This window comes from Bos grunniens, chromosome 22, assembly GCF_055505025.1.
Source record: "Bos grunniens cultivar Pamir isolate PY7600 chromosome 22, Bosgru_T2T1.0, whole genome shotgun sequence".
Taxonomy (NCBI): Eukaryota; Metazoa; Chordata; class Mammalia; order Artiodactyla; family Bovidae; genus Bos; species Bos grunniens.
Window position 1 is genome coordinate 19821557 of NC_141186.1, and position 12951 is coordinate 19834507.

Below are 12951 nucleotides of genomic sequence, written 5' to 3' on the forward strand. Positions count from 1 at the left end.
CAATCTCCCCGATGCACCACTTCTGAGAACACTGGCCATCAACATCCCGGCACATGGACCTCATGGAGGCTATAATCGCCTCCTGAGAGGCTCCCTGATTCTGCTCTCTCCCTCTTCCTCAAGACCACAGATAGAGTTATGCTTGTCAGACAAGAGACAGATCACGCCACACCTTTGCTAAAATCCTGCCTCTGGCTGCCTACATTTAGAGTAAAAGACAAAATGCATGTGATGGTCTCCCAGGACTTACTCAGTTCGTCTGACCTCAAGTCCTCCTGCTGCGCCTTCCTCCCCACTGACTAAGTCAGCGGGGCGGCCTCCTTGATAGTCCTCCAACCTGCCAGGCATATTTATGCCTCAGAGTTTGGGCACCGGCTGTTCCTGCTTCCAGGGAATGCCCCCACCCTAATCCATTCTGACCACTCCCTCACTTCAAGTCTTGGCTCAAATGTCAACTTATGAAATCCAGCCTGACTACCCTATTTAAAAATAGAACCCACCTGTACACCCCTCTAGCATTCCCAACCAAGGCTCTTCAGTGGCTTCAAATTCTTTTCTTCATCCCATAGAACCCATCAACTTGTGACAAAGCATAGAACTTATTTATAACATCCATCTGTTATCAATAAGAGCACAAGAAAAGAAAGGTGGGGGAAGAGAGAGAAACGCATAAAGGCTCTTGTCTAATTTACTCATTTACTATGTCCAAGCATGTAAAACAGTGCACGAGGAAGATGCTTAGTAAGTATTTCTGGAAAATATATAGATGGGGAAACTAGTAAGTAGTAAAGCTCAAAAAGTTTAAGTGATTTCCTCAAGGTTCTACAGCTAGAAAAGGGTCACCATGGAATTCACACTTGGGGATGGCTGACTTCAAATCTGTTAGTCTCTCTGCTAAGTACACCAAGTCCATGCAATGAATGATACGTTTTAACCAGCACCATGGAAATTCTCAGTCCACTGAGTAGTACTGATAAAATGTTCTCTCTCTCTCTCTCTCTATATATATATATATACACACACATATATACACAGATAGATAGATATTGATTTAAACAAAGGAAACAGAAGAGTAGAATTCATCATGGATTATTATTGTAATTTTACAGTAGACTTAACAATAATGACATTCAAGTAACAATGATATTTAATGACAGCATAATAATAATAAAACAATAGTGCTTAAACTTATTAAACATGAATCACATGCTCAACTTGATGCTAAACTATTTCCATGTGTATCTTGTGCTATCTGTATGATTATTCTTTCAGACATGCTTTATGCATAACTCCATCAGGCACACTTCTCTTGTTCCCATTTCAAAGATAAGGAAATTAAAGAGAGATGTGGTATCTGTTTGATCAAGATGAGGTTGGTAATAAGTCATGAGTATGAATTTTAATTCAGGTCTATCTAACTCTAGAATTTGATTCTTAATCTCTACATGAAAATTCTGATAATTCCTTTGATAAAAGCATGTTTTCTCCTGGAAAACATCTCCCATTATGTCTGCCTGTGCTAATACCTTCAGAACACAATCAAGTTTAAAACATGATAAAAATGTTTAAACAGCGCTTTAACAAATAGAAGTATTTTCAACTGAAGAATAACACAAAAAGGTAGACTGAGCCCTCTGAAGTGGCTCCATTGCTATCTTCCATCCAGAATGAGAAAAGGAATCAACAGCCTCAGAGCAAATAAAGCACAAAACCCAGAGATGGAAGACTCTGTAAATGACCAATTATAAGACTATTAAGGTGCAGCACTTTCATAGACAAAATAATCCATTAGACTGGAAACTCTCCTACCCTTCATTTCACGGCCCACACAAACATTAATGTTGCATTTATTAGGATATACTTCCCGTGCTCTATCAACCTGACTTCCAGAAATTGTATTAATACAGTCCTCTCGCATTGCACATATATCTGAATGATGGATTCCCTCACTTGAAGTTTATAGAAAGAGTGGAGTGAATGAAATAAAGTTTAGGAAGAACTATCATAATCCATAATGAATGGGCACTGAATCAGGACAAGAAGAAACATCTTTTCTCATTTATTTGTATGAAAAGTCTACTATATATTTATTACCTCTGCACAGGGCTACCTGTTGAATAATGGGAAACAAGCATGTGTTCTTTGGAGATAAGGATTTGTGTGCTTAAGTTTCTATGGGTGCCCAGAATTAATCTTGCTAAAGAAATGAAATAAAATGTTAGATTTGGTTAAGCAATTAGCAACTTTGATATCTTTAAATCACTACAGTTTCAGGGTAGGCAAATCTATGATTATTTTAAGCACTTCTTGGTGCAACAGCTGAGCAGTGCTCATAGTCACTACCAACCGACACACTGTCAGACAAATCTAAGATGAATCTAGCCTTTGCCACTTACTAGCTAGGTGACTTTGGACTATGAGAATCACTTTCTTCAGACTTACAATGTGATTATACGTCCTTTGCAGAACTACGGTCAGAACTAAACAAACATGACACAGTGGCTCACAGTAAGAACTCCAATGAGTACTGTGGTCACTGCTAGTAATATTGAAAAGAAATTAGAACTTCTCATAAAGGGAGATATGTTTCCTTTATCATTGTAATTTCATATCATTTTACTTTTGACTTTATAACTTAATAACTTGATCCAAGAAACATTTGGCAGTAAATATAACTGAAAGAAAATTACTTGTCAAGCATGAAATACTATAATATTAAGTGTGCAGGCACAATACTCTTCTCAGGTAATTATTTAGCCTGCAAAAATAGGTTATTGTCTTCTTTTTAATTAAGTACATTGAACATATATATTTGCTGTGCCAATTGGCAAAAGGTTCATTAATTTATTAGTCTAACTACATGTTGCATAAATGTCTTCTAAACATAATCACATGTGTATTTTAGTTGTTGGGAAAATGTATTTGAGAGTGTTCTTTTTTTGACTAATTTAAAACAGGGTGAGAAGCAGAGCAGGCTTAATGTACTTGGTACTCTAGTATGCCATGAAAATGCTTCTGTGCTCTGAAGACATCAGCAAAAGATCTGCTTAAATGATAAGAATCAACTATTGTTCTAAAGCTTCCAAACAGGAGGGCTTACATCAGAAGTATTTGCTCTCTTTCTCAGCTGCATCAAGATGGGAAATACATGGTCACAGATACTTAAAAGTGAAGTTGCTCAGTCGTGTCTGACTCTTTGCAACACCATGGACTGTAGCCTACCAGGCTCCTCCGTCCACGGGATTTTCCAGGCAAGGGTACTGGAGTGGGTTGCCATTTCCTTCTCCATAAATGCTTAAAGGTAAAACAATAAATGTTGGATAGAGTTGGGGAGGATGCAAAGTTTCATATATCTCAAACCTGGGCTATAAGGATTTTCCTGAAACAAAATATCAGTTATTATTTTTTGTCTAAGGAATGTCAATAAGCAAACTTGACATTAATGAAGATTAGCTCTTTTAGCTATGATGCTTTCAGCTGAACACGGCTGAAAACAAACTCAAAATCATCAAAGGAAATTTGAAAACAGAAACAAACAAGAACAACCTCAAGGGACAAGTACTGGAAATTCAGGGGTGCTGCCAAATATTCAGACAAAGTTGGATTTGGGAGTTCCAGAGTATCAACAGAATTCCAGCTTTCTCTCCATCACTCAGCCCTGCTTACCTCTGCAAGACTTTATGTTACAGAAGATCTCTTCTTGTGCTGGATGATCACTGGGAGTCCCAGAGACATGGCTCCTTAGCTTAGAAATTCCACAGAGAAAAGACTTTTTTTCCTCATCCTTCTTTGAGAGAAATCTCAAGGAGGAGTCCGAGAGACTTAGATGCCCACACATGAACCAATCACCTGCTGTGACTCATCCCCAGGGCCAGAGAGGAGGCAGGATGTCATTATCTGGCAGTTCTCCAAGAAAAGCCTGCTGTTTTTGCAAGATGAAAGGGGAGAGGACGTGGATAATGAAAACTGTATCAGCTTCTGTAAAATCCACAGTCCCCACTCCCTGCCCTGTGTCATATGACCACGTAGGAAGCTGACCCAGGAGGCAATTTTTCCTGCAATAGCCTTGATACATATGACTAAGGCACACACTGGTAGAAGAACACAAGAAAAAGTTTGAGTGGTGAAATCAGCTAGACTAATATTAGCTAAAATAGCTGTGTGAAAAGATCATTAAAAAGTTGCCCCAAACTCACTCAAAGTTCAAAGCTGGAGCTGGAAATACGACATCATGGAGCTTGGACAAGAACAGATTTTCTCCAAACTAAATTGTGACACAGAGATTAGAAACGTCAGTACATTTTTTTAAAATAAATATCTGATGAGAAAAATGAGGCCTGGAAAAACTGAATGACCTAAGGTAACACAGCTAATTAATGGCAGGATTGAGACTAGAGTACACTTTGTGTAATTGACTGTGGTCTTTTAAATCCATGATACAACTTCTATCTGTAACAAAGAGAGCATTTATAATCTGCTAAATCCTAAATGTTTGTGAAATTGAAGTAAGCCATTATCTCAGTAATTCTTGAAGAAAAAAAAATATCCAAAGACTTTTTAATTGTATAAGTATATATATGCATGTATATGTGTGTGTTTATATATATATGTATATGTGTGTGTTTATATATATATATGTATATGTGTGTGTGTGTGTATATATATATATACATAAAATACTTGTGGAGGTATCTTCAGATATAGTATGTGCCTGTCTCTATTCCTTCCCTTTCTGCTCTTTTAAAAAATGCCCCTTTAAAAATTGCCCACTCACCATCTGTTAGGTAAATTTGCCGAAACACAGTAAATGTGGAGACAGAAATTGTTATAGAGACTCTTCCAAATGGCACTGACACCTATATCTGTGAATTTTTTTTAAGAGTAAGAGTTTTTTTTTTTATTCCCACTATAGTAACACCACATTATCCTAGGTGCCCAGTTCTATCAATTACATAAGCTGCAGAAAGAGAGAGAGAAAGAAAGAAGCAAGAAAACCTTGTACTTATGTATAAAATGCTGCCCCCAAAGTTTGAGATTATATTCAAGCATCAATGAGCAGAAGGAAAACACAAATTTACAAATGCATTTCATTTATGGTACCAGGGCCTCAGGTTTAGATTTGCAATATGCTTCCACAAGGGTCAAGTTGACCACTTTGTTCTATCTAGTTGCCCCTGAGAGGACAAAACAACCGAAACAGATGCCATTCAATCCCAAGTCTATAGCTTAGACCACGTCACTGAACATGAAATATTGTTCATTCAGAGTCAGGACACAGCAAGAGTAATTTATACTCTCAGAGTGTTTGCTCTCAAGTCAATAGCAGAGAAGCCTTGAATAAAAACGTTCCCATTACTTTCCACTATAATATATCTTACTTATAGCCCATGAAACAGTGGTCAGGGGAGATTTATTTTTTGGACATCACATTATGTAAGCTCTTCACTTTTAAGCCATCCCCCACTCTGTGATCATTTTTTAAAAATATGTTACTCATAGTCAATATTAATTTACATTTAATCTTTCTTAGCATTAGGATAGTATTATTTTGTACAGGATCAGAAACAAATCTCTAGAAATGCCTCCCTGATGCTTCTTTCAGGCTGAAAATGCATTGCAGGGCTGTTGCAGTGACTTAATTCTAGTTGGCAGAGCCCTGGCCACACACTAATTTCATTAGCCTCAAATTCCTGGATTTGAAAGATCCACTGGGTATGATTCCTGTGCTCTGACATGTCACTGACTAACCAACACAGTGTGCATACAGAGGAGAGAGAGCACTCACTCAGCTCTGGCCCACCAGCAGGCAGAGGAGGATTCCAAGTCAGAGACACTATTTACATCTGAGTACTCAATCTTGCTCTGGTCCTCATTTTCATGAAAGAACTTCATTCCAGGCTTTGCTGGCAGCTGCAGCATTTGTTACATCTATTACTATCTTCTTACTCCTTGCCCCAACCCTCAGTACTTAGCATCCCCATTTAAGTCACTAAGTATTCCTTCCCCCCACCTAGAAGTTTATCTCACCATAAATTTTTATCTCAAGTGATCGGTTTGGCATATTCCCCCACAGCAACCCACAGTGACCAGGCAAAAGAAAACTTGAATCTCTGGAGAACTAAGAATTCAATCATTTAGAGGAGTTTCTTTTATATAGGACAATCTTAATTGAGCTGAACTCTGCAATCCCAGAGAAGACTGCACCCACCATTCTTGTCCTCTCTCCCCAAAGTGACTGTGCCTTTGAACAATGGGTCTGTGTTCCACTGTTTTCTCTATTCATTTTGCAGTTTTACAGAGGCTGGGAAACTGGGGGTTGGACTTGCACGCCATGAGTTTCTAAGATCACATGCAAGAAAAAAAAAAAAAAAAAAAAGGCTACTGGAAGAGACTGTCGAAATCTCTAAACATGGGCAATGGTTAACTGGGATGGCCACACCAACGCTTATACCGAGCTCAAAGCACAAGCTACAAGTTGCTGCATCCCTCCTACTATCAGCCTCTTCTCAATAAATACAGGTGAAAACTGGGGGTTCTTTTCCCTCTGCTGTTTAGTCCAACATGAATAGCTGTAATTTGCAAATTAGAGGAAAATGACAGTGTTTTCTCTGAATGGTTTTGGTCCCAACCCACACTGCTAACACTGGCATTCAGTTCCTTTCCTTCCCAGCCCAGGGAATGGGGGAACTAAGCACAAGGCAAGCGTTTTCTTTTCTTGCAATGGCCTCAGGTCCACACACCAGAGAAGGAATCAGCTCCCCCTGGAATCTTTTTCAGCAAACACAATCCGTGAGCCTAGTCTGCAAGCTCTATCTTGACTTTAAGATTTCACTCTGTTTTAGACATGCAGGCCGATCTGCAGTATTGCCCAAGCTCTGAGGGAAGAGAGAAATAGGCAGTAAAATAATTAATAAAAGAAAAAAATGTCAAAGAGCAAATGGGCCTTCAAATCCCAGAGCTCCAGTTAAAATTCTGTGAGTCACCTCTGTGGTTTTCAGGCGACCTCTGGCCTCATCCTCCTTACAGGACTGCCTCCTCAGGTTCTCTGGCTTAATCTCAGAGGTAAAGGAATTGCTTCTGGGTTTTGCTTACAACAATTCAGGCTCTTCTTGAACGCATCAACTCAAAGTGAAGGCTTCCTCCCCAAGCACTTTAGGGTTTGCAAACATCTAGAGATCTTTGTGATGGCATCCTGGGGAGGGACTAAGGATGCTCCCAGGATCAGAGGGTCCATATCAGGTTGCAGCTTTGGACAGGCACCCCTCTTACTGGCACAAACACAAACTTCATACTCCTGGGAGCAGACGGAGGTGATGGCTGCACTCTCACCCAGAGTCCCCTCCAGAAACCCAACACCCTTAGGGAAAGGCATTTGAGAGGGAGCCAACTCTCTAGACAGGGTGAGCATAAGGGTCAGACAGAAGATCTTCAGAAGGGATTGAGGGAGTTTGGATACTATCAGGCAGGGAGAGAGCTGTGCATTAAAAAAAAAAAAAAATGTCACTTCCAGATAGAGATGAGCAACGACAACAACAAACCTTGGAAATAAAGGTAGAGAAAGAGAAGAGAGGCAGAAATGGAAAGGGGGATTAAAAATAGAGGAGGGGGGAAAAAAGCACGGAGAAAGAGACACGAGGAGAGAAAGAGAGACAGTGAGAAAGACAGAGAAACAAGGAAAAGGGAACCCATAGTCACGCGGACCCTGAAATTCAATTTTTTAATTCACAGCCATCCATTTATACCCAGTGCAGCGCACGAGCCCTGGGGCTGAGGCTCAGGGAGCAGGCGGCGAGAGAGAGCACTGCAGTAGACTAACCAACCCATCACTCAGCTGCCCCATCCGCCTTCTCCCATTTTCGCCGTCGCCCTCTTGCACCCCAGCAGGAGGAACGCCCAGCCTTGCTCATCGCACCCTACTGCCTCCCTCCAGGTGCCTTCTCGCCTGCCTCTGAGAATCGTCCTCAAAGCCCAGGATTGGGTTGGGGGGTTGCGTTAGGGAGGTCGTGGGAAAGGATGGGCGGAGGGAGGAGACAGAGAAAGCTATTTTGTTTCGCAGTTAGCATGAGCTCATCTCTGGGCTCCGAAAGGCAAGAGTAGAAAGCTGATCGCCCAGCTCCTGCCAGTGGCTGGATTGCAAATGCAATTTAGACGGTGCAACCTGCCCAGAGCAAATCACTTGGGGGTCACGTCTGTGGGTGGCCTCTCCCCACTTGGGGGCCGTCCCCCTCGTCTTCTGCCCCATGCCTTCTCAAAGACAGGCTACAGGTCGGGAAATCCGACCTGGGAGAAATGGGCAATTAACATTCAGATGCAGGTGAAGACCTAGCCCTCGGTCTAAGAAGTGCCTCCCTAATCTTTTCTCGACATTTTCCTGGGGAGCTGCGTCTTGCCGGGTGGCATGGGACTGGGAAGCTGGGAGTTGAGAAATGCCCAGTTTCGAGGCGTCTTCTCATCTTTCAAATTCCTTGCGCTTAACCGGCTCTCACAGGAGCCTGGCACTTTTACGAGCCAGTTTTTGGACCATATTTCATTCAAATGCAAACCCATTTAAATCATCGCCTTGTTTTTCGCAGATTGCTTCTTGTAAATGGGGCCATAAATCCAGGATGTCAAGCCGGATGGAGTGGAGCGCGGACAGGGGAGAGATGAAAGGGAAATGAACCCAACGGGGAAAGTACCTCCTCGCGTGGGGCGGGAGGGATTCGGCAGGATCTCCAGGGTGGCAATGAGCGAAGGCTGACCTGACCCCGCTCCCCTCAAGTCCTAGCCAGTGGTTTTTTTAGAATTAAGAGCGCGGGGAGCTACAGCGCGCTCTGCCCCAGTGGGAGCGCCCCCCTACCTGGAAAAGCCTCAGGATGTTGGCTACCATGATGGAGACCGAACTCCCCGAAGCCCCAATCACTCCAACTACTTTCTCAGGCTTGACGAAAACTGGAGGCTCGCCGTTGGTGCAGCGCACGTCGGAGGTGTCCTTCTGGATGAGCGCCTGGACGAAAGTGAGCGACTGTTCGAGCGCGTAAGTGTCCCTGGAACAAGTGTCCAGGATCCGCGCGCCCAGCGTCACGTTGGGCAGCAGGTTGGGATCGCTGTTGATCTGGTCCAGGGCGTAGAGCATCGCTTCCAGCCTGTGGATCCCGTTCTCCCTCTTGATATCGCCGCAGGGCACTCCGCTGGGACCCTTCGCGTGCACCGGGAACAGCCCCCCGAGGGTGACGTCCCCCTCGATCCGGATGGAGTGCGGGGCGTACATCTCCTGGCCGCGCGCCGCCGCCGCCAGCGCGCACAGGAGCACCTCCAGCACGCAGCAGGGGAACTTCATCAAAGTCAGGACGCGGAGCAGCTTCCCCAGCTGGACCATGCTGCTCCAGCGGCTGCGGCGGCGCTGGAGGGGACGGTGGCGGGCTCGCCGGGGTTCGGGCTCCTTGGGGTGAGCTCCTCGTGGGAAGCCCAGGAGCTCCTGCTGGCGAGGACGGTGGGGGCGCCCGGGGAGGGGCAGCCGACGAGGGTAGGGGGTCCCGCGGAGCCTGCCAGCTTGGGGTGCCGTGCGCTCTGGGGTTCCCCGGCCGGCGCGCCGCGCTCGCGCTCGCGCTCCGCGGTTTGCAGCTCGAGCTCTCCAACAGCCCAGCACTAGGGAGAGGGCACGGATTGCTATCGCTTTAAATGGTCGTTCGGCTCCCTCTCCTCCTCCTCCCACTCCCTCCCACCCTCACTCGCTCTCCGGCTCTCCCCACCCTTCTCAGAGCCCGCCCTCCCCACTGGTTTGCATCATCACGCAGGGAGGGGCTGCGTGAGGAGGTAAAGGGGGGAATGGGTGGGCGGCTTGGAGCAGGGGGGGCGGCTGCCTCCGATTGGGAGTTTCGCGGTCCCCAGGGAATCTGGGGATTGCAGATCGCAAGCGAAAGCTGAATTCCTGCTCCTGTCTCAGTGTAGAAGCCTCTGGCTTGCCCGCCTGCACTGACACACACATTCGAGGCACTGGTGGCATCGGCCCCGGGACAGGGCGGTGCTGTCTGGGGCTGACTGCTCCCAACCCTGAGGTCGGAGCCGGAGCTGTGAGCTCCGGGAGAATGCAAGGTAGTTCAAGATGCTGTGGTCGAGGGTGAAGAGAAGTAGGGAGACCCTAGTCTCTACTGCTAATCCGTCTATACCAGTTTTGTGTAAGAAAAACACACATACACACAGGAACCTGATTTATGACGTAAAGAACCTTTAACCAGAGACTTCTCTGGAGCCAGACACTGGGCTAGCCTGTAAGGAAAGACAACGAGAAACGCTGGGAATGGAAGTGCAGCCTTGGTCTACAGGGGTTACTGTGACCGGAGCTGGACGAACTAACTAACCCTGATCTCCAGCAAATCTGGCGGATTCACTCCTTTTCTTCCTCTCATTGCAAGAGATGGAACAACTGAGAACTCCTCAGAGCGCACCTTCTCCTCTAGCGTTGACAGGTGGAAAGCTCCCTCCTACCCACTTCCAGAGATACTTTTGGGCTGGAGTCAGGTTTTCGAGGACAGAAAATAGCAAGGAAGAGGTGACAGTCGGAGGAAGAAAGAGGGTTAGACAGAAATCTCCCCATCAATCCAGTATGCTATTCTTTTTTTTTTTTCCTGACTGAAGATGTGGGGGGAGGGGAAAGAAACAGGATGCCAGAGCAGTTTTTAGTGCAGTTAGGAAGCTGTTTTTCAAAGGTGTTCCCTCCTTCAGGTCCAACCCAAACTTGGCCCCTTAAAGCAACAAGTGGCCCTAGACATTGTCTTTCCTGCTTACAGAAAGGCAATGTCTCTGTCCGTGGTACCAACGTGTACTCCATATGGTGAACTCAACTCTTTCTGTGGCTTACTGTTGGAGTGCAGCAAAACCATCTTACATTGAATCGAGGGTGGAGAGACAACCAAAAACAAGACTATCTTTTTATTTTTATGTTAATGTTCTAAAGAAAAATGTCCTTGTACAAAATACACACACACACACAACACATAAACCTAAAAAGTCAGAACATGAGCAGCTGTATCTTCCATTAGCCACCTGTGTTACCTTGGCATGTCTGTTCCTGTGTCTCAGTTTTAGTTTCTCCATCAATAAAATAAGGAAACTGAATTGAATGTTCTACAACTTATCTTTTAACTCTCAAATCCTCTGTTTAAAATAGGCCACGCCCCTTTGGCCATGGTAGTGTTTTTAGACCAATATCCTCTGTTCCTTTATGGGTCACAACACCTGTTTTCTGATGGCCAAACAACATTTCCTGATACAGAGGACTTATTTTTTTCCTTTTAAAAATGGACAGTCCATTAATTTTTTTTCAGATATTGCCCCTCCTGCAGGTTTCAGTATTTAAAGTTTGAGGAGGGAAAACAAAAAACCTTCTGGTTACAGTGACGAGTTCAAGGATGTAAACAGAGGCCAACCATGGTCATGCATAGCTAATCCTTGGACTCCTGGTGGGACAACTTGGATAGCCACACAGAACTACCATGGTCCAATAGACACTGTGCCAGAGTTAGAAGAAAAAGGGGCCCCTTTCCTGAAATTGCTTTTTGCATATTTTTTGGACAATGTTATACTATTTGATTTTGTACATTTTACTGCCATTTTCAAGGAAACAGTACTATAAAAAATAATAAATATAAGAATCTACCGCTGTATACAGTGTGATTATCCACCATTCATAGATGTGATGCTCTGCTACATAAAGTGTACGTAAGTGCCACCTTACGCTGCCTGCGATGGCCCCGCCTCCTTCCAGCCACCCTGGAGCTGTGAGGGTATAAGCCTGTAGCTGTACTAGAAGCTGCTACATAGACGGAGATATTTGAATCCTCTAATGAGAGATACCAGAGAGGTGAAAAGGAAGAGAGAAGAAGGGCTGGGGAAGAGAGAGATAGGGGCCTGATTAAAACACGTGAACTCTTGGATCCGCACATGCCTTTTTTTCCCAGTTATGTAATATTTTATTTTGGTTGTTTGAAGTTAAAAATCCTCTTGTAATTCACCTATTCTACTATATAGGAACAAGAAGGATGGAACAGGTAGACTAGGTATCCTATTAAGGTAGAACTAGCTAATCTGGAAAGGGGGAAGAAGCAAAGCAATAGAAAGGCATACTTGGGAACATACAAATGGTGATCCTAGTATTTAGGCATCAGTACCTCAGGCTATACTTGACAGAGGCTATATCCTCATTGAGTTTTTAATTTAAGGCTATATATTGGGAACTTGGTGCCAAAAATATATTTGGAGAGCTGTGTTACAAGTAATATCAGTTGACTTTTTCAGTTGCCCGTGTGAATGTCTATGTTCTCCTCTTCCATTTCCAGCTCACATCTTGCAATTGTTCAACAAATAGTTCTTGGCTGACTATTGAATGTTGCCTTATTCTGTGCTGTCTCTTTGCTCTGCTCAGTCTCCCCAAACATCTGGCAGTAATCATTATCTTCTTTTATTGCAGTCATCTATATGCATGTTTTATTTCCCTTGCCAAATTGTAAGATCCTTGAGGGTAAGGGCTGGGTATTATTTATCTTTTCATCCAGGGCAATGTTCAGAATGGTGTTTTGTACCTAAGAAGCACTCATGTGTTGAATGAATCAGAACTGGTTTTTGCCGTTTCCCACTGCTTTTCTATCACAGTGACAGAAACATACAGTGGGCAGAGCAGAAATGATGGCAGATAAATTGTTGTCCTCTTAGTCACAGAATGTACTTTCTAGAACTTAAAGGATAATTAGTAGATTTTGAAATAATTTTGTTTTACAAAAATTGCATAAGATTAAAATGCTATAATTTCATGGCTCTTGATCAACTGTAAAGGCAGGCTTTAATTGGTTCTTCCTGAATCAAGTGTTTATAGCTGGCCCAATAACAGAAGCCATCATCATTGTCATAAGCTGGTTGAGGATGGTCAGGACCTGAAGAGAAGATTAAGGGTGACTGCTCCAGACAAACAGGAAA

General features: G+C 43.8%; 1 protein-coding gene across 4 annotated transcripts in view; it reads right to left on the bottom strand.

Annotated features, from left to right (window-relative positions):
* The window catches only part of GRM7 (glutamate metabotropic receptor 7), a 939830-nt gene extending 930128 nt beyond the window's left edge, over positions 1-9702 (bottom strand). Inside the window, exon 1 of one of the 4 annotated variants that reach the window (XM_086366610.1) lies at positions 8840-9661. In XM_086366610.1, coding sequence (XP_086222736.1) covers positions 8840-9358 — 519 coding nt within the window. In that variant the 5' untranslated portion in view covers positions 9359-9661. Of the gene's footprint in view, positions 1-8839 lie in introns of all 4 variants that reach the window. The other 3 variants (XM_086366609.1, XM_086366608.1, XM_086366611.1) reach the window with 3 other exon arrangements.
* Between the last annotated feature and the right edge of the window lie 3249 nt (positions 9703-12951).